At 52.2% G+C, this 18303-nt stretch overlaps 1 protein-coding gene across 5 annotated transcripts in view; it reads left to right on the top strand.

The window, feature by feature from the left end:
- DIP2A (disco interacting protein 2 homolog A) overlaps positions 1-18303 on the top strand; it is a 2340120-nt gene that overhangs the window by 906450 nt on the left and 1415367 nt on the right. For all 5 annotated transcript variants that reach the window (XR_011274713.1, XR_011274712.1, XM_069616034.1 and 2 more), the window contains one exon: positions 8858-8960. Coding sequence is in view for 3 of the 5 variants with exons in the window: in XM_069616034.1 (XP_069472135.1) it covers positions 8858-8960 (103 nt within the window). In the remaining 2 variants the exon portion in view is untranslated. The remainder of the gene's footprint in view (positions 1-8857; positions 8961-18303) is intronic.

The following is an 18303-nucleotide window of genomic DNA, read 5'->3' as shown; positions in this document are numbered from 1 at the left end:
GGCCCCAGGTCCTCCGACGTCCTTGGGATCAGCTGGGCTCCAGTACCGAGGTGTGAAGCCGCATTAGGGGCCCAGAAGCGGCGGGCTTCGCACGGCGGGCCTCAGGGGAGCAGCCACATCGCTGGCGCTCCAAGCCACGCCCCCCCTCCATAGGGTTTTATGAGTGCAAAGTCCTGTCCGTATCTCTCTTTCCTGACTTGGGTACATGGTAATCCGATCAAGGAACCTTCCTAGACCTCTTCTAGTGTAGTGCGATTGAGAGAGTTACTTAAACATTCCTTAACTTTTTTAACTTTGAATTGCAACCACTGGCCTCGTCCAATCACACAGTAACTTACTTGAAAAGTATAGCTTTGGAACTGATAACTTTAGGGAACAAGGGCCCACACTTTGGGGTTGGACTCACTAAGTGCTAGGGAATAGTTATATGGTTTATCTGAAGTGTCTACTGAACTTCTGCATCAGAGTACTTACCTAAGATACACTGGTTATTGAATCAAATGTGTTTTATCTTCTCCTTCTTGCAAATGAGTCATTTTTTCTCCTCCAGCTCACTCTCTACCTATGGCGTCCTTCAGGGCTCTATCCTATCTCCATGGCTCTTTGATGGATCCACCTTATCTCCACTTTAGCCCTCATTTCTAGTGTTATGCAAACACACACAGCTCTCTTTGAAGCTTCCTTCTCCTACCTCGTCCTCTTCCCTCATACCGGACTGCGTAGCTGCTATTCAGGCATGGTGCTCTGCCAATGATCTCTGCCTGAATGCCAGTAAGACAGAGATCCTTCCCATTGGGACGCCTGCTTCTTGGTTTCCCTCTGATCCCTCTGCCTAGACTCCTTGGGTTGAGACAAAAAACCTAGGGACGATCGTTGACTCCTCTCTCTCTTTCACTCCACACATCATGAACCTTGCCAAGAAGTCCAATTTTCAGATACATTGAACAAGCATAGATGGCAGTTTACATTTCTGATTTTTTTTTTTTTAATCCAATTCCCTCCCCCCCCCCCCAACTTTTTGAAGATACCAGGTCCAGAGGTTTCGCGTGTTATAGAAGCTGCAGAGAGAGCATTTGGAAATCAATATGTTTTTAGACATTCAATTTGACATAATGGGGTCAGATCAGTTCACGGCGAGTAAGGGGCCCAAGTTGGGTCCCTGGGGTTGGTGGAGAGACGTGTGAAATGGGGGCGTTGAAGGATGTACTTTACAGACGCATAGAGATGCAATCGTCATTAAGAAGCACTGCGGTCCATTCCTGTAGAAAATCTGACATGGTGTCATTTGTTATCGCAGAGAATTTTTCATAGGTGAAAATCGACCTAAGTTTACAAAGCCATTCTTCCTTGGATGGAGCTAGGACATTTTTCCATTTTTGAGCTAGTGCTAGCCTCCCTGCCCTCAACATGGCCCCAATGACCCTTCGGAATGCAGACTGTTCTGTCTCCGTCATAGGAGTACCCAGGAGGATTTCCAGTGGCTGTAAGGTCGGGGAGTACCCTTCTATGCCTTTGATCCAGCTGAGCAGTTCCGACCAGTACACCTGGATGACCGGGCATCCCCACCACATGTGAAACCAAGTGCCCCATTGTTGACATGTCCTAGGGCAAAAGGGTGACACCTCTTTAAACATTTTGGACAGGGTGGCTGGAGGGCGATGCCATGAGTGGAGTATCTTAAAGCTATGTTCCATGGCAGCGGTGTACAGTGAACCCGTGAATATAGCTTTAAAGATTGCCGACCATGTGTGGTCGTCCAGCGTCATTCCCAACCTTTCTTCCCATATTCGTTTGAAGGGCTGCCTACCCTCCGTATTAGCTGTTATCAATGTGCCATAAAACTTAGATAGGGAGCCTTTCCGGGAGGTGCTTTTAGCTAGGACAGTTTCAAAAGGCGCGAGGGGGCGTTTGAGGTCGGCGGCCCACCGAGGATGGGTCAGGATCCCTTTCAGGCGCAAATATTCAAAGACTGAGGGCGGGTTGTCGCCCAATGCCTCGGTCAGCTGATCATATTCTATGAAACCCTCCTCCCGAGAGAGTTGAGAAACCCTCTCCAGGCCCGAGTCCGACCATGCCTGTGTGTCTCTAATGGCCTTGGTGTCTAGATCGATGGGGGGGACCCCACAGCGATGTTAAAGGAGACGGCCAGGATGACAGCAGATTGTTGTCCTTGTTCGGCTTACAGACTGCCCAGAGGGCCGCTAAGGTTGGGTGCGTTCTGAGGTGGGCGGGGGGTGTTTGGGGGGCCCATAGCAGGTCCCTGACTTTTTTCGGGTGGGTGTGGACATCCTCAATGAAAGTCCAGTATGTCCCCAGGTCGTCCCTCATGTGCTCCAACATCACCCGGAGTTCAGCTGCTTTGTAGTAAAGTCTAAAGTCCGGGAGGCCAAATCCACCATGAGACTTGGGGAGAGTTAAGGTAGAAAATTTGACCCTTGATCTTTTGCCGGCCCAGATGAACTGAAGGACTCGGGACTGTAGTGTCTCAAAGAAGGCCTCCGGGATCACCATGGGGAGGGCCGCAAAGAGGTAGAGCAAGTGGGGCAGGATATTCATTTTAACCGTGACCATACGCCCAAACCAGGAGTGTGAGAGGAGCCCATCGTTTGAGATCACTACTAATCTTGTCCAAGATCCACGGGAAGTTGCATTGATAGAGTTGTGACAGATCCCTGGGAATGGTGGTGCCCAAATACCTGGTGGAAGTCCGCTCTATTCTTACTCCCAGGATTTCGGAGTTACCCCCGATGTCATGGTCCCCGGGCATAATGGGCATAATGCTAGACTTGGACGTGTTCGCCTTGAGCCCCGAAAAGGTGCCATAGTAGTCTATAAGTCCAAGTAATCGGGGTAGAGAGTCCTGAAGGTTAGTCAGGTATCCCAGGATGTCGTCTGCAAACAGGGAGAGTTTAAAGTCACAGTTGTCACATCTAATCCCTGTGATTTCCTAGTCAGCTCTGATCGCTATAGCCAGGGGCTCCATTGCCAAGGTGTAGAGAAGGGGAGACAAGGGACAGCCCTGACGAGTGCCTCTAGACGGGGCCAGCGGGTCTGAGGTGCCAACATTGACCAAGACTCTTGCCGATTGGCTGTTGTAAAGAGCTGAAACCCAACCACAGAAGTTGTCTCCCAGACCCATTTTCCGGAGGACTCTACCCATATAAGGCCACTCGACGCAGTCGAAGGCCTTTTACGAATCTAGTGAGAGGAGATAGCCTTCCACCCCCTGCCTTGAAGCCTCATGCATGAGATCCAGGGTCTTCCGTATGTTATCAGATCCCTGACGACCTGGGATAAAACCCACTTGATCTCCGTGTACTAGGGAAGGGAAGAGTCTCGCCAGTCTGTTTGCTAAAAGTTTGGCCAGTATCTTTACGTCAGCGTTGAGGAGGGATATAGGGCGGTATGATTGGCACTGAGAGGGGTCCTTCCCTTCTTTGGGGAGCACTACTATGAAGGCGGACATCATTGTGGGTGGAAGGGAGCCCAGTTCCAGTGCCGAATTGAACATTATGGCCATGAACGGGGCCAACGTAGACGGGTAGGTCTTGTAAAACTTAACAGTGAACCCATCATCCCCCGGGGCTGTACCACTCTTCAAAGAGGATATGGTGTCTATTATTTCTTGTGGGGTTATGGGAAGTTCTAGTGTTTCTGCCTTGTCGGCAGAGAGGCCCGGGATTGGGAGGGAGTCCAGGAAGCCATCTATTTCGGTCCCGCCCCCTGCATACTCCGAGCGATACAGCCGTTTATAATATTGTCTGAATTGCTCATCTATCTTGCTGTCTCTCACTGTCGAGTCCCCTTCCGGGTGCGAATGGAGTTCACCCTCCTATTATTTCTGAGCTCACGGAGCCTCCAAGCTAGTAGCTCATCTGCTTTTTCCCCCTTTTCCATGTATTTCTATTTCAAGAAGGACAGCTTCCTTTCCGTTTGTCCCACCTGGAGGTCCGCCAGCCCAGAACACAATCTTTGTAGCTCTTCCCATTGTCTGGGGAACATCTGCGTTTTCAGTCCCCCCCCGTTGGATAGCATCTATCTTTTCCCTCAATAGCTTCTCCTCGTGACCCCTCTCCCTCTTTTTTCTCAAACCTATCTCTATAAGGACGCCCCTAATGGTTGCCTTGAATGCCTTCCAGACACCCATGACACAAACCTCCGCCTTGTCATTGGTAGAGAAGTAATCTTTTATGGCTTCCTTATCGTGCAGGAGGAGGTCGTTGCACCTCCACAGGGATCCGGATACGGGGGCTGGGGGAAATGCCCAATTTTACTCTAACCAGATCTTGATCAGACCAAGGGACAATCTCCACCCCCGAGTCCGTAACCTCACCCCGGAGTGTGGCGTCAACCAGAATGTAATTGATATGGGAGAATGTGTCATGAGGCTTTGAGTAGAAGGTGAAGTCGGGGTCTCGGCCTTGCTTAATGGGGTGCGTATCACTCAGGCCCAGTTCTCCATTGACTTCTTGGAAAACTTCCGCCAACTTTTTGTGGTAACGCCAGTTTGGACATGGGTTTACTGACTTCCTATCCCTCTCAGGGCAAAGAACCATGTTAAAGTCCCCACCTACCAATAGGATGCCCTCGGAGAAAGCCATAATTTTCTCTTTCATCCCTTCCCAAAAGATATCCTGTGCCTCATTTGGAGCATAAATACAAACCAAGGTGAACAGCCAGCCCCTCGCCTCCCCCTTGACCATAATATATCGTCCTTCCAGGTCCGACTTTTGAGCTTTGGCCACGAAGTGGGCCCCGGGAGAAACCAGGTGGGCCACTCCGCGTTTTTTAGCCCGGAAGGACGCCACATACACCTGATCAATGTTCTTGGCCCTTAGCTTAGGTTCCTTGCCCGGCACCCAGTGAGTTTCTTGTACAAACAGGAAATGAAGGCGGAGCCTTGAAAATTCTCTCACTACCAGCGGCCTCTTTGTCGGTGAGTTAAGCCCACGTACATTTAACGACCCCACTGTCAAGAATTGAAGCGAAACATCCATCGAAACGATGATAAAAGCTCATGGCTCCCTCCGAGGAGTGCAAAATGACGATGCTCCTGCAGAACTTCCGCACCCTGCTGGTGCCCAGAAACACTTCTATAAATGCAAAGTAGACCTGAAAACCTGGTGTGACCCAATAAATGAGCCCCAACTTTTCCCTCCCTCTCCCCCCGAACGCCTGGTTGATTAGCGGCTTCATCCTGTCGCCAGTCCAGGCCACCATTGTCTCCCCCCTCCGGGTTCCCAAACTCTTCAAAAACAACTCCCCGAGCCCCCCCACCCCTTGTCCTTATCTGTCCATAAACCAATGCGTCGCCTCCCCACTCACGGAATCGGGCACACGCTTGATCGTCGGGCTCCCGGGGGCTCTTCAAGTGTTGGCCAGCTCCGGGGATGCCGGCGCCACTCTTCTGAATTTCCTGTGGCCTCGGACCTTACGCCTTTCCTGTGGAGCCCTCATCCACCCGGGGCCAGCTGGGGCTCTCTCGCATTCTCGCTCGCCCACTTCCATATTTGGGTCATCCAGGAGTTCCCCCGACACCCTGCGAATATCGTCCTCCGTGACCAGGGCGTACTTGTAGCCGTCTAGCTCAAAGGCAAGTGAGAAAGGGTATCCCCACCTATATCGGACCCCTTTGGTCTGAAGCATTTTCGTCAGCGGGGAGCAGAGCCGTCGTCTCGCCAGGGTGAAGGCAGAGAGATCCTGATACACCGAGATCAGGGCCCCCTCCCAGTCCACCGGGCCTTTCTTGCGGGCCAGTTCAAGAATTTTGCTTTTCTCCGCAAAGTAGTGGAATCGTACTAGAATGGACTTGGGGCCTCTGTTGGCTGCACCTGCTCTATGGGCTCTATCAGTAGATGGTTTGTTCGTGTTAGCCCCTTCAAAGAGTGATCGCACCACCGCGTTAACAGCTTTTATAATGTCTGCTTGAGTTTCGCCCTCACGCTCCGGGAAGCCTAAAAAGCGCAGGTTACAGCGACGTTCCCTGTTCTCCAGATCGTCAAGCTTTAGGGAACATTTCTCTTCCCTCCTCTCGAGCTCCGCCAGGCGCATGTCAAATTGCGTCTCAAAAATTTCGTTTGAGGCAGTATTATTTTCTAGCGCTTGAACCCTGTCGTCTATATTGTCCACTTTTTTGTCCAAAGTGTCCAGACGTAGCGTTATATCCGCCGTGAAGCCTCTGATCTCCTCGAGGAGGGCGGCCATACCCTTGGTGACCGTGCTAGTGTCTCTTAGTTCCTGATGTGTTGAGGCCGCCATCCCGGGGCGAGTCGGGGAGCCAGGGTCCAAACGTCGGAATTTCTGCAGTGAATCTTTCCAGTTCATAGGCCTCCCCTGGCTCCTCACCTCCCCACGGGGTCCACGCCTAGGAGCCCCAAGTCCAATGGGCACCGCCGCCAGGCCACAATACGCTTCTGAGGAGGTCCTGCCTGCTCGTCGTCCAGGCCCCGCGCCCACTGTTGGGGAGGGGGGTTGTTTGGGGCTATTCTCCGGTTCTAGGTCAATGGCCGGCCCTCTTTGCCCCCAATATAATGCAGCGCTTTAGGGCAGCCTCTCACCTCGTGGGGGCTCCGATGCCCCCTCGGGACGTCACACGATCCACAGCCAGGTCAAGGGAGGGCCCAAAGCGGGGGGGGGGGGGTGGGTGGGCTGCTCGCTCTTCCAAGTCGCCGGCGGGGGGGTTCCGCTCTCGCCGGACTCCGATGAGGGGGTCGGGGAGGTCGAGGGGGCAAATCAGCTCTCTGATGGGCCCTCCTTGGCCGAGTCCACTGAGCGCTGGGGCCCTGGGCCGCAGCGCAGGCCTCCGTGCCCGACACGCTGCTCCTGGGTGCGGCCCCAATGGCGGAAAGTCGTCCAAAGTGTCGCGTTGCCCTGCCTGGGCTCTGTGGGGCTCGGGAGACCGCTGAAGTCAAGTTTGGGGGAGGGCTGCTCTCCCCACGCTGTCCAATGAAGTTGCAGGCCTCACCTTATCCGCGGCTCTCTGTTGTTTTCGTGCGGAGCCGCGGCGCCGGGGGAGGCGGGGCACTCCCTCGCTTCAATCTTCGCGGGCTCACTGCGCAGCGAAGGCGCCACGTCGGGAGACCGGAGTTGGGGATTTCTGGTGCCCCACGATGTTAGAAGGCTGCGCTGGGGGTCGGCACTTCACTCCGGGAGGTTCTGGGGGGGCTCAGGTCCCAAAAACGGCACCCTTCGGAGGAGACGAGAGGAGATGCGTCAGTGCATCTCTGCGCCCCCTGGTGGTTCCGCCTCAGGGGCAATTCGACCTTTTCTCACCTTCCCCAAGAAGCTCAATTTCGCCAGATCCCTGGTTCTCTTTCGGCTTGACTACTGCAATAGCCTCTTCCTCAACCTGCCTCTTTTCTCCCTTTGCCCCTTCAACTAATCCAGACTAGGACTGTAAGATTTTTCCTCGGCCCCAAGCCCAGGGACTGTATCCCTCTAGCCCTAAAATCTCTCCACTGGCTCCTGGTGACCACAAGAATCAAATTCAAGACCCTTTGCATCCACACGGCTGTCTGGGGCCTGGGACCTCTCTAAATCCAGCTTTCCCTCCCAAAATACCTCCCGGCCAGACTCCTTCCGTCTTCTGGCTCCATGTCTTTGCAGGTCAAACGTTTCTCCATGCAGAGAGTGTGAGGTAGATCCCTTTCTCAGCTGGCTCCTCCCTCTGGATTACCCCCCCAGCCCCCTCAGACTTGAGCTGGATCTTCTTAAGTTCCAGAAACTTCTCAAGACTTTCCTTTTCTCCTCTTCCTTCACTCCCCCCCCCTCCCATGCAAAACTCCATCTGTTGCTGCGACTAGGGCCTGGTCCCTTCAGAGTCATACAGGGGCCAGACCACCCTCTACCAGTCCCCCCAGCATCCTGTGCCAGCACTTGTCCTCAGGCTCCCTTTCCAGGACTAGCCCAACATGATCCTATCTGTCCACGGCACTCGCCTGCCCCTGGCCCCCTCTTCCCCTGGCACTTGCCGACTTGGCCTGCCCAGCACTTGCCCTCCCCCACCCCTAGGTGTACCGAACTCCGGCACTTCTCCCACTACCCCCTCCCCCTTGCACTTATCTTGTCATGCACTTGCATGGTAGGATTGTCATAAGGCCAATATAACAGTTGTTTGTTCTACTTTTTGATTCCCTTGTCCCCCACCCCCACCTTCTTGTCTTGTGGTGCCTGGAAACTACCTGTTGACCATACAAATGTCAAATAAATAAATGTTTTATAGTAAGTGTGTAACACTATTTGCCTAGATGTTTAATTTCTTAGTGTGTATTTTAAAGACCTAATAGATCATTGTATACGTTTGTTCTTACCTGTCTAACTGAAACTATTGGTGGTGTTCTGTGTGGACTCATTGAAGCCCTAGACCACTTACACCACCTCCTACGCCTCAGCCTTACCGCTCTGACACCAACCTTGCTTTGGGTTGCTAGACTTGAGTGTCTTTCCTGTTCATAATAACAGGTACGCCTATTTGGGAGATCCATTTTAGCATCGAGTAATTGGAGTATCGCTGTAATCTGTATTTCCTCAGCCTCATCTGCAAAGTTACTGCACTCAAAGTGTGATTTAACTGAAAAATAAACATTGTGTAGATCCAGAAAGATATGTTTTCGAGAAATATGATGGTGCTCAGAGTAAAAATGTCATGTCTTGTTCCCTTCGAGTTTTACCTGCACACATTTACCCCTCCTCCCCCTACCAACTTCTTGTTGCTTGTCCTTTGTTCCTGTTCTATGAGGCATTTTATTTATGGTGCTTGATTTTAATCTAGATAACCAAATGTATAATGCGTTCAATATTCTGATACAAAGAAATGATATTAATGTTTTTTCCTGGTTTTCTCTCACACTGCTTTCAGTATAAGACCAGTAAAGAAGGAAGCACAGTGGGCATCACCGTGTCACATGAATCCATGCTGGCACACTGCCACGCCCTCACACAGGCATGTGGATACTCCGAAGGTACGTGGGACATCTGTTTGTCTCTATACAATAGCATGGCAAATTACTGGAAGTGTCCCATATGCTTGAAATTCTGATACAAAGAGCCAGATTTTGGGGATGCTGGTTCAGAGTCATCATTGAGGTTAGTGAGAGACTTGAAACGTATAACATTAGGCTTTGCCGAGGAAGGGGCAGGCAGGGATTGGTAGAAACCAGCTGTTTTCTTTAGAGGCAAAGTAGGTCAGCATCTGTGTTGTAGAAGAGGTACTGTAGAGTAGAAATAGGCAGTACTATCATTTAACCAGTAGTTGTTGTATTGAAGGAGAGAATGCATGGGTGTTGGAAGGTCTAGTACCCATACGTCCCGTCCCCTTTCCTCCATCCTTGTGGGCGTCCCCCAACATGGGGATGGTACCGTAACCTTTGGCAGTGAAAAACTGAGCTTACCCTTTAAATTTAGTATAGCCCACAGGGGTGCGACCTCGGGCGTGGGAACGTCCCGCCCTCCGGCGCCTCACGCCAGTCCCTTTTCCTGCATGGACAGTGTCAGACCTGGCAGCCAGCGCTGAGACATTTTTAGCTTTCTGCTTGCTCCCTGTTGTTTTTTTTTCTTTTTAATTTAACTTAACTTCGGTGCCTCGTCTCCCCTGGCAAATGTCGGCCGCAGGATTATTCACTAGATGTGCCTCATGGTCGTGCATTTCCATCTTAGGCAGCTAGGACCTGGAACGATTTGCCGGAGAGCCTCTGTAAGGAGGGGGATCTTCTAGTTTTTAGAAAACTGCTGAAAACTAGACTGTTCAAGAGAAAAGTAGTTTCCATACTGTTTGTGTCCTCTATGTATAGCGCCTGGATACCCTCAGGCTTTGGCGCTCTAGAAATGAAAAAAACATAACATGTGACCGCTTGTTCCCGGCCTCGGACCCCAATGCACTGTCTGGAGTGCTTGGGGCCCGGCCACCGCTGGGACGCGTGTGTGGCTTGCAGCACTCTCGATCACAGGGATTTAAAGAATCAATTGTCGCGGTGGAGGGAGATCTTCCACACTTCTCTACGGCCCCCGTTAAGGACTTTGTCTCCAGGACCTTTTGTCAAGACAAGTTGGGCCCTCTGTTCAGCACAGCTCCAGAGCGCGGTGACTCCTTCTCCGGGGTTCCCACGGATCGGGGTTCCTCATTTTCCAGTTCTAGTAGGCTCGAGGCCTCTAAGGCAACAAGCTATCAAGCCAAGGGGTTGGGGGATCTTACGGGTGCTCTGGGGACAGACCTCAGGCTGTCCTGGCTACCGGCTCCCAAGCCGAGGGGCCCCTACCAGGCTGTCCTCGGATGGGCGATCAGGTTTGTCCTCTTCTTCAGCCCCAGGGTTGTACGGGATCGTCGAGTGCCACCTCTAAGAGTCTGTCCTCGGTACGACTACCAGCATAGGTGCCGAGGGCGTCCAGCCTACCAGAGCTTGTTCTGAGGTCGTGAGTCGGGACGTTACGACTACCGGTAGGCCGGCCGAGGGCTCAGCGTCTACCAGAGTGTGCTCTTAGGTCAACCCTTCTGCTTCGGGTGCAAGACCCAAGCTGTATTCTGCCGTGTCTGTGGCCTCTCGTGGCTCAGGCCCTTTGCGTCCTCCCAGTCAGGGTGTGGCGCAAAGTTTCAAAGGGGCAGAGGGGCACGTGGCAGAGCCTGCCAGGCCAGCAGCCATCTTGGGTTCAACGCAAGACCCGCCCGGCTTTCGCCCATCGAATGGGTTTTGCAGGATGTTCCCAGTCCTCTTCCCTCTGGAAGTGGCAGCGGATTGTATGGCACAGGCTTCTGGTCTCCTCAGGGTTACACCTACCCATCACAACCTTCCAGTTACACGCCACAGGCGCCTCAGCGCTTTGACCAAGAGTGGGGCCAATGAGGACGATGACGCCCGGGACAATGAACCCTTGGCATCCGTTAAGGCCTTTCATGACTGCCTTCAGGGCCTGCCAGAGTTCTTGGGGGTCCCTCTGCCCAAGGAAGCCCCCCTCGGGAGCCGGGAGAGTTAGCAGAGGTCTTGGGTAAGTGCACCACGATCCGGTCTGGCATCCGTCTACAGAAGGATGTCCTGCAGGTGGCGCAAAAGGTCTGGGAGAAGCCCAGGTCCAACGCCCAGATGAACAAGAAGTTGGACAGCAGGTTCAGGTTGACAGAAGAGGAGCCAATCTTCCTGGCCTCCACCCACAGCCATGTTCTTCAGTGGTGGCTGCAGCCTCCTTATATTCCAAACCATCGTCTTTGTCGTCTTCCTCCACGGGACCCACCATCCTTGAGTCTTTAGGAAAGCGCTGTTATTCCATCTCAGGAATGCATCTGCGGCAGGCCATTGCAGGTAACCTCTTGGCCATGACATACCAGAAGCTATGGCCAGAGCTCTGGGAATTCCTGCTTGACCTCCTTCCTGCCTGACCTTCCCTCGAAAAGCAAGCCTCCTTCAAGGCCGGTCTGGCAGATGCCCAGGCCATTGAGCAGGACCTTATGGAGTCTTCGGTCTCCCACATAGACAAAGCCTGCAGAGGATTGTGCTTTGGTGTCGAGATGAGAAGGATGACATGGATGCACGCCACTAAGTTTTCATCTGATGTGCAGCAGCAGAACCTTGATCTGCCTTTCGAGGGAGTAGATCTTTTTCATTCGTCAACTGATGATGAGTTGACAAAAAAGAAAACTTCTACTTAAACCGGCAAGTCCTTGGCCATCCTGACTAAAACAGGTCGTCCAGCGACAACAGGAGGAAGCAGCAGATTACTTTTCACAAGTTTTTCCATTCCCCCTGCCTCTGTTGCCAAGAAGCAGTGACAACAAGGTTGGGGAACACAGCTCTCGTGTAAGGGGCCGTTTGGCTCTATTGCAGAGCTCCTGAAAGCGTCTTTTCAACAATCTGTGTATCCTATCCATAGTCTCTACGGGCTTCAGTCTTCCTCTTCCTTGGCCCTTGCCATCCTATCCTCCTCTTTGTCAGATTGGGTCCCCGGCTCTTTTACAGGAGGTCCTTCCACTCTTGGAGATGCAGGCGATGGAACCATTTCCTCTTTCAGACAGGGGCTCTGGGTACTATTCCTGGGTTTTTGCAGTACCTAAGAACAACCAGGCGGGCCTGAGGGTTGTCCTTGACCCATCATTTCTAAATCTGGCTTTTCCGCTGTGTTAGGGAGAATTCTCAGAAATTTGCTCATTCCTCTCTACCTTAGAGGCCCCCAGCAACATTGCTGGATTTTAGGACTTTAGATTTTTGACCTGGAGAGAGTGAGAGCCTTTTTCCCACTCTCTCATGTATTTAAATGTGATTTGGGCTCTGTATATTTTGTTAAGTATGGTGTCTGACAAACTCCATAAGAATCATCTTTACATTGTGTCACACAGCACCTTCAGTGCCGTGGCACAAGGAAGTCTTTCAGATTTCCCAAATGTTTAAATACCTTCCCTTGGATAAACTACTGTTTCCAAGAACAGTGAAGTGAAATTGACTTTAAATTTTTTTTTTTCCTTTTTCTTCTTTCTCTTTATGATATTTCTACAAAATGTTATTTCTCTTCTTTGCATAATTTCTGTAAATGTAATAAGAATATTAGTCATATGTTTAAAGCTTATGTTAAGCTATAACACATTAATAATACATTAAATTAAAATGTTCTCCAATAGGGTGTTGAAGGGGTTACCTAGCATCCCCTTTGTCTAGTTTCTCATGTAACATTTTCATGTTAACCTTTCTGCAATTAATGGCTGGTGGCGGTGGTGGTTTACTTGTTACTACCATTGTGTGTTTTTATGGTGGGGGCTGCAATTGCCGCCTTGTTAAAGCACCCATGTGTGCCCATTTTCTCAAAATGGCCCCAGTCTTCTTTTTTCACCATTACTTGTTGGAAAGGTCCTTCTTGAGGTTTACTCTGTGCGCCAAACCAGGTTTGGTCCCTTTGTTCATTTTGTTTTTTTACGGGATTCACGAGTGAAGCCGGCTTCTGGCTCCAGAGTGTCTGGCAGGGGCAGGAAGTGAGGGAGGTGCCCGAAACTCCCTGTGCTTAATCCCCTTGGTTACAAGAATGCACCGAAAGGTGGTTGGCCAGCTGGCTGTCTGGCAAGGACAGCCACCCTGCTGTGTGACTGACACCTAGGCTGGAATGAATGGGAGAAACCTGCATAAATGGTGAGGCTTTTTGGCTTGGAAGGCAGAGTCGCCCACTGGACGAAAGAATCTGAAGAAGAACTTGGAAGAGACGCCTGCTGCACTCCTGGACTGTTGGTTTGCCCGGTGAAGCCATGCTGCCGTGCAGAAGCTCCGAAATCGTTTCGACAAGAGAAGCCCTGTAAGGACGACTTCTCCCCTTGAGTTGGTGGGACCAATCAACTCCAAAGTGAACTAGTCTGGACATCCTCATGGAGCTCCCTGTACCTCCTGGCTGTTGCAGGAATAGAAGTGCAAGGGAGAGGAACACCAGATTGGATTGGATCACTTAAGTCAGACCCGAGCTGCTGGAAGATCCCCCACACTCCTAATAAGCAGGACTGACCAAGCCTGAGCCACCTCAGAGTGCTGGACCCCAGATGCGAGGAAAGTCCAGAGTGGTGTCCGAGAGTCTGCGGTGGTGCTATTTGCTGAGAGGCGAGGAGCTGAAACCGCAAAGTGCCGCTGAATAGAAGTTTGTCCTTTGCTGTCGCCGACCGTCCCGTTGTGTTGCAGGAGTCCCCAAAGTCCTCCCTCTTGTCCCCACGACTGAGGCACAGGAACAACAGGATCTGCAGACCCACACAGGAACAGAAGCCAGCTGGAACAATTTCTTCTAACAAAAGGTACTGTACAGTCTGAGAGAACTTATTGTGTAGCCTTACTTGATCTCAGTTGAGTCTTGTCTTAATTGCTTTTGTGGAGTTGCTAACAAGCTTCTTTACCTCACAAGCCTAATCAGCTTGTGGCCCTACATTGATTCTTCTTTTCTACAAAGACTTCTAAATCATTGTGCAAGACTTTTACCTACCTGTAAGAAGTGCTTCATCTCACCTAGACTTTTGCCCAATTGACTTTGGCCTGGCCTGGCTCCCTGAATGACTTTTCTCTTCTCTGATTGTGTGTTTTTACCTTGCTTCCAGCAAAGGGTGAACTTGCTATTCATTGGGGGTTCAAAAGTATTTACCTGCTTCAGAATATTTGTGTGATCTCTTGTTTTATTCTAATAACCCATTTTCGAGGGGATTGGTTCCTCCAACATATTCCATATCTATGACAGATAATCACCACAGCTGTGCTGCTTCGGAACATTTTCTGCGTCGATGAAGTCGATGCGCTGTCCTCGAGGGCCTCCGTCGAGCCAACATCGCCGGATGTTATAAGTAGGACGCACGACGCCCGTAGCCTCAGTTCCGTTTTTTCCGTGAACGTGTTCGCTTCCGAGATCTCGGCGCGCCTCGGTTCTTCTGAGTTATATTCTTTCGATCTTCGACCTTGTTCGTTTGTGAAGATATAATGTCTTCATCTTCTACCCCGCGGCCGGGTTTCAAGAAGTGTCGGGATTGCGGTTCCAAGATGACGCTTACGGACCTGCACAGCACCTGCCTCTGGTGCCTCGGTGAGGACCACGCCACGGATGATTGTGACGATTGCCAGTCGTTAACATTGCATTGAAGGCCTTGCGGGAGCGGAAGAAGAAGCTTTCTGTCGGTAGGGTTTCCAAGCCCCGAAAGTTGAAATCCGCAGGGCTTTCGACCGACGATTTGAGAGGCGACTCTCCATGTCGTTGGCATAAGTCCAGGGGGGTCTCGGTCCCGGAGTGGTTCCCGCCGTTCCTCTGCCTCTTCGAGGCACTCGCGGAAGCGCCGTCACCGGTCGCCTTCCTCGTCCGAGGACCCGCCCGTCGGCTGGTTGCTTGCCCCAACAAGCACTCTTCTGCAGAATGGAATGCATTTCGTAAGGAGATGATGGCGATTTTTCAGTCGCAGGGCTCCATTCCGTCCGCGCCTTCGAAAGAAGCCGTCAGGGAACATGCTAGGGCCACAGCTCGCACGCCTTCGGGCTCGGGTGGTCGGCACGATCATCGGGCGCCTTCGAGGTCCCGATCAGACAAGGTGGATCGCTCTAGCCATGCCCGCTCCAGGTCCCGGTCCTCGAGACCGTCGGAGCCTGTGAGGTCTTCGAAGAAGACATCGACTCCATCGGTGCCATGTCCGTCGAGGGACTCTCTCGAGGCTTCGCCTCCGAGGAAGCCATCGGGGCCATCGAAGGACACGCTCGGGGCTCCGCCCTCGAGGCCTGTGTCGAAGCCATCAATGCCACGCTTGACGTCGACGGCGATTCTGTCGACGCCCTCAAGGCCTTTCGAGGATGCTTTATCAGAGGTACCCCGTGTATCGGTGGAAACCCTGAGGAAGGCCCTGAAGACGTCGGTTAGACCTGTCTTTGAGCCTTTTTCTGTGCCCTCCCCAGAGGTTGAGTTTGGCAGGCATGAGCCTGGTACGCATGCTGACTCTGTGTACAGGCGGCTGATGTCGAGGGTGACAGAGTACTTGGGGTGGTCTGCGCCACCAGTAGATTTTCTGCAGGATGACCTGACAGATATCTTGTACCAGGGTCCACCAACTGACCTGATACTGCCATTCCATATGGCCTTGCAACGAAAGGTGGCGGCGGCTTGGACTCCCAGCAGTTGGTAAGTCGTTGACGAAAAAGTACTGCCCAGCCAGTGGCGACCCCGGCTACTTGTCCATGCACCCTACTCCGGAGAGTTTGGTAGTGCAAGCGGCTACGGCCCCAGCAAAACAGGCGTCGTACCCTAACTTCCCTCCTGACAGGGACGACAAACGTTTTGACGGTTGGGCGAAGAAAGTCATTTCTTCAGGGGGGGTATGGCTTTGAAAGCAGCCAACTCCGTTTGTGCCTTAGCACGTTTCACTCAGACTAGATGGAATTGCATTTCATTGGAGGCTGAACATATGACCGAAGTGGAGGAATGGGATGGCTTTCTTGCCCTTGTACAGGATGGCAAGGATGCCATGTGTGAATCTGTTCAGTCGGGTCTGGACGTGGCAGACTGTCAGCCGGTCCATGGCGGCGAGCACCGTGATCCGCAACCATGCAAATCTGCGCAAGTCAGGGTTTGCTCCGGATGTACAAGGGCTTCTCAACATGCCCTTTGATGGTGACCATCTTTTTGGCAGCAAGGCTGACGAGAGCCTTGAGAGGTTGCAGACCTCCAAAGCTGCAGCGAAGTCGTTGAGCGCTGCTGTTCGCCAACCTTTGCCTTTTGGTCCTAGGGGACAGCAATGGAGGGGAGGTTCCTTTCGATACTACTCTTCCTTTGGTAGATCGAGGGGAGCTGCTAGTCAAAGGGGCCAACCTAGGAGTACCAGAGGTGGAAAACAAGGTACTCGAGATGCCAAGGCCACTCGGTCAGTTGCCTCTTTGCCCTCAGGCAACGCCGCAGCCGCTTCAGCTCAGTCATGAGGCCATGCCCCATGGTTCGCCGGTTGGGGGAAGGCTGGCACAGCATCTTGTAGAATGGCGTGCCACTACTTCAGATGTGTGGGTTCTGGAGATCATAAGCCACGGCCACTGTCTTCCTTTCTGGCGGAGGCCTCACGACAATCCACCAGGGAATCTCTCTTTGAAGAGTCCGGATCCGCTCCTTGCGCAGGAAATCAAATCCTTGCTGGAGAAAGGCGCCATAGAACTGGTGCCTGTAGCGGAGAGGAACAAGGGATGGTATTCCCCTTATATTTTGATTTCGAAAAAAGACTGGGGATTGAGACCCATCATGGATTTGCGTGGTTTGAACAAGCTCCTCAGGAAGGACAAGTTCAGGATGGTTACTCTCTCTCTCAAGTTCTCCAGGCCCTTCAACTTCAGGACTGGTTGGTGTCTCTCGAACTCAAGGACGCTTATTTTCATGTGCCAATTCATCCCAAGCACAAGAAGTACCTGAGGTTCGCGGTTGGCAACTCGCACTTTCAGTTTCGGGTCCTGCCGTTCAGATTGACCTCTGCCCCGAGGGTCTTCACCAAGCTCATTGTGGTGGTGGCAGCGTATCTCAGGAAAGGGGGGAATTCACGTCTACCCCTACCTGGACGATTGGTTGATCAGGGCGCGCTCTCCCGAGCAAGTCCTGGATCATCAGTCAGTCACCTACCACTCCCACAGGCTGGGCTTCTCCCTCAACTTAAAGAAGTCCCACTTGACGGCAACACAGCGGCTCCAGTACATCGGTGCAGTGCTCGAGACATCCCTGGGTCAGTGTCACGACCCGTGACCTAGAACCCCACTGGCATGGTCACTGGACTCGGGGTTCATTCGGGTCCCCAAGGGCCTTACATTATCATCAGGGACTCTCCTGGAGTCAGTCCTGGTGCCTTTGGCGCCAGGCTCATATTTGGAATGGGACTTGAGGGGACTACATTTTGTGTGCAAGCCTGCAGCCAACATGGAGGCACCCACACAGTCTAGTCCCGAAGACCCAGACTGTGCGGTGCAGGGTTTTAGGTGTGGTAGCCCGGACTACTTGACCTGGACTACTTTACAGGGGTAGGCTATATAAACCACACCCAAGCTACAGGACGTGCTTCGCGTTATTCTGCAGCCAGCAGCGTGACGCTCATCGTGTTCAGTGACCAGCACCCTGCGTTCCTGGAATAGCGGACCTGCAGAGGAGACAAAAGAACATTATTAGCAGTCCCTGCTTACCTGCAGCTTTCCATCCTTCGACCCGGCTGCTTGCGGTCTCCCATCCCATTGGCAGCATCCTCAGGACATCACGCACGCACTGGAACGGAGCACCTGGGGGGAGAGGGAAAAAAGGACATCGTTAAACAGGTTACTCACAGAAATCACAGCAGTACCATAACCTCCTCACCTGGCTGGGCATTTCTTGGCCGGTTCCGCTCCAGAAATCTTTGCACGCCCAGAAAGACCATTGCGACCTGAAAAGGAATAAAGAATACAGGTTAGCCCAACAAGACATTAGCGCGCCACACTTCGCGCTGAACCTGCCATTCTTCATACGCTCCGCGTCCATAATCCCGGCAGGAGCCTGATCCATGAAGCGCACCCAGCGAACCTCCGCTCACCTAAGGGGGAAACAATCATGTAAAGACATTAACAGCACGAAGGAAAAGCAAAGGCCTTCCGAGACTGCTATAATCGGACTTACCTCCTTAAAGACACTTGAATGGGTTGGCACCAGTCAAGTTAACTCGGTCGCTTCAACCTGCAGAAAACTATGCGCCCCTGCGCAGAAAGCTGGACGGAGAGCATGCCAGACATCATAACAAGGTGAGGAGGGGGCCATCAGGTCGAGTCCAAGGGGCTGGTGAGGAGTAAACAAAATCTGTATTCTCAGTCCAGTCCTCCTGTGTTTTAGGCCCAT

The sequence above is a fragment of the Ambystoma mexicanum genome, chromosome 9, assembly GCF_040938575.1.
Source record: "Ambystoma mexicanum isolate Mex_15411 chromosome 9, UKY_AmexF1_1, whole genome shotgun sequence".
NCBI classification, from domain to species: Eukaryota; Metazoa; Chordata; class Amphibia; order Caudata; family Ambystomatidae; genus Ambystoma; species Ambystoma mexicanum.
Note: the sequence above shows the minus strand (reverse complement) of the source record. Positions and strands in the feature narration are given on the sequence as shown.